This window comes from Nanorana parkeri, unplaced genomic scaffold (genome assembly GCF_000935625.1).
Source record: "Nanorana parkeri isolate BGI_ZX_2015 unplaced genomic scaffold, ASM93562v1 scaffold220, whole genome shotgun sequence".
Lineage (NCBI taxonomy): Eukaryota > Metazoa > Chordata > Amphibia > Anura > Dicroglossidae > Nanorana > Nanorana parkeri.
The window spans coordinates 1,322,961-1,325,641 of record NW_017306488.1 but is presented as its reverse complement, the minus strand read 5'-3'; the positions used below and the strand labels follow the sequence as shown (position 1 = coordinate 1,325,641).

General features: G+C 47.5%; 1 protein-coding gene across 2 annotated transcripts in view; it reads left to right on the top strand.

Moving 5' to 3' along the window:
- The window catches only part of MED18 (mediator complex subunit 18), a 19,980-nt gene extending 18,366 nt beyond the window's left edge, over window positions 1-1,614 (top strand). For both annotated transcript variants that reach the window (XM_018555983.1, XM_018555982.1), the window contains one exon: window positions 1,020-1,614. In XM_018555983.1, coding sequence (XP_018411485.1) covers window positions 1,020-1,573 — 554 coding nt within the window. In that variant the 3' untranslated portion in view covers window positions 1,574-1,614. The remainder of the gene's footprint in view (window positions 1-1,019) is intronic.
- Window positions 1,615-2,681: the final 1,067 nt, after the last annotated feature.

The following is a 2,681-nucleotide window of genomic DNA, read 5'->3' as shown; positions in this document are numbered from 1 at the left end:
TGGTTGTGTGTGTGAGATTGTGTCTGTCAGTATTTTTGAGGGCCCTTCACACTAGTACAATGCGTTAATCAAACAGTCCTGTAAGATTAATGTATTGTACCATGCAATCGCACCTACTATGCACTCTGGTGTGGGAGGTGCGTTCCGTTGCCATTCATTTGACTGGCACCCCAAATGCACCTCCCGCCCACAGTTCAATCGCCCGCACCGGAGCGCACTGTATCGCAATGCCGCGATTCGGGTCACAACTGCATGACCAAAGACAAATGTGGGTCCTGAGGTCCACTAGGTGACGAGAAAGCACGGTGCCGATTTTGTGGCCAATCAGAAAGCCGGGCGCCATGTAATGACGCGGCACCTGGCTTCCTGTTTGGCTGGGAAGCCGGCTCCATGCTCCCTCGTCACGAGGTGATGAGGGAGCATGAAGCCGTCTTCCCGACCAATCAGAAAGCCGGGCGCCATGTAATGACGCGGCACCTGGCTTCCTGTTTGGCTGGGAAGCCGGCTCCATGCTCCCTCGTCACGAGGTGATGAGGGAGCATGAAGCCGTCTTCCCGACCAATCAGAAAGCCGGGTGCCCGGCTTCCTGATTGGCTAGCTTCCCCACCAATCAGGCAGCTGGGCAGCGAATCATTACACGCTGCCTGATACCGGAAGTATCGGGCTAGGCATTTGGGCGAGTACGAATACTCGCCAAATACTCGTCATCAACACCAATACTAGTATCGGTATCAGTGCATCCCTACTATTTACAATATGCAAAGTTAAGTAATTGACTGTTTGGACTAATGACCAGTTCTCAGAACGGTCGGTATTGAACACTGTACCATATATTAGAGCTGGTCTCCTCTACTCCTCGCTTAATGACCTAGTCGTAGGAACAGAACTTGGTTATTAATTTGGAATATTTGTACAATCACGCACTCATTATGAAATGATCCTTTATCAAACTGTAGTTTTGAGTACCATACAGTTGCTTCATTGCATATTACTAATTTTATATTTTACTGTAATCCTAGGCAGCATACTTGACCAAGGTCTGGACAGCCTCCTTCATCGGTTACGTGGGTTATGTGACAACATGGAACCTGAGACGTTTGCTGACCATGAGAGTGTGTACCTGCTAAAAGGCCAGCAAGCCAGCCCGTTTGTACTTCGTGCCCGACGGCCTCTTGATCGGCCGGGATCTCCATGGCACCTCCGTTATCTCGGACAACCAGAGGCAGGAGACAGAAGCCGTCACGCGTTGGTCAGGAACTGTGTTGATATTGCAACCTCAGAAGTCCTGCCTGAATTTCTACAAGAAATGGGCTTTAGGATGGACCATGAATTTGTAGCAAAAGGACATTTGTTTCGTAAAGGAGCCATGAAAATAGCTGTATTCAAAGTATTCCGCGTTGTAGTGGCAGGAACAGCCGAGGGGGCTGAACCATTATCTCTCTCTTATTTGGTGGAGCTCAGCGCTGTGGCTCCGGCAGGACAAGACAGTGTAGCTGATGAGGTCAGGAGCTTTGCAGAACAGTTGAAACCACTGGTGCAGCTGGAAAAAATAGACCCAAAACGTCTGATGTGAGAAGGATGATAACAATAATTGCTGTGGCTTGGGTTTGTCATAATACACACTGCCAGGGCTCCCTAAAAGACGAGAAAAGATCAGAGCATTGCTTACCTTTGGACTGTTTTATTAAACAAGTGTTTAATATATTTGTCTCTTACCTTTCGTATTTTATTCACATTTCAGTGCAGCTATAGGTAAGAGACACATTTGGGAATCATCTGTACAATTGTTTTCCCCTAATCACATTCTTATGCTCATACCCTCTGATCCTGCACATATATCATACCTTAACAAACCTGTGTAGTTAGGCTTATCATATGGAAATATTACAGTTTATGTTAAGCTACCATGGAAATTTCCTTTCACTTCCTGTCCCAGGACACAACAGGAAGTAAATGGAAACCTCTCAAAGCTAAGGGAAATCTGGTCCTTGACCAGAACCAGGGCCCTTAATAGGAGGTCTCTCCCCGCCCCCCCCCCCGTGCCTAAATCCAAAATATTGGATTTCCCATCACTTTTTTAAAAGAAACAATAGTCACTGAGAGGCTGAGTCTCTGCAGCAGGTATACAAACAGCAATAACACTTAAGAGGGATTTTTTTCACCTCTTCCCTCTATCCAAAACTAAATAAACTAAAAATGGCTGAACATACTCTTTAAAGCGGAACTACACCCTCCTTTCCTTACAGTCAAGGAAGATGCCCTCTTGGCCTTTATTTGGACTCCAGTTGCCATGGCGTTGAACATGTGATCAATTATGACACCAGCCATTTGGGCGGTTGAAAGTTTGGTTGAGAGTTCAAATAAGCACACTGGCAACCTTGATAGTTGGCATGCCTTAAAGCCATGGTTCTCAACTGATGGGTCGTGACCCCATGTTCAGTGGGTCGCCACATGCCTTCCACTTTTCTAGATGAGAGACTCCTCAGTCTACCCCTAGCGCACAAGCAGCCGTCTCTATTATGCTGCTGGGCCCTTCGTGTCAGCTTGAGGTGGGCTGGAAGTATCGCCAAAAGGCAGCTCCATCCATATGTGGATTACTTACAGCTCCCACATGTGCCCTGTAGAGGTGCCTGGACCAGACTGATGTCACATTCTGGCTCCTGGCACCTCTGTGGGGGGGG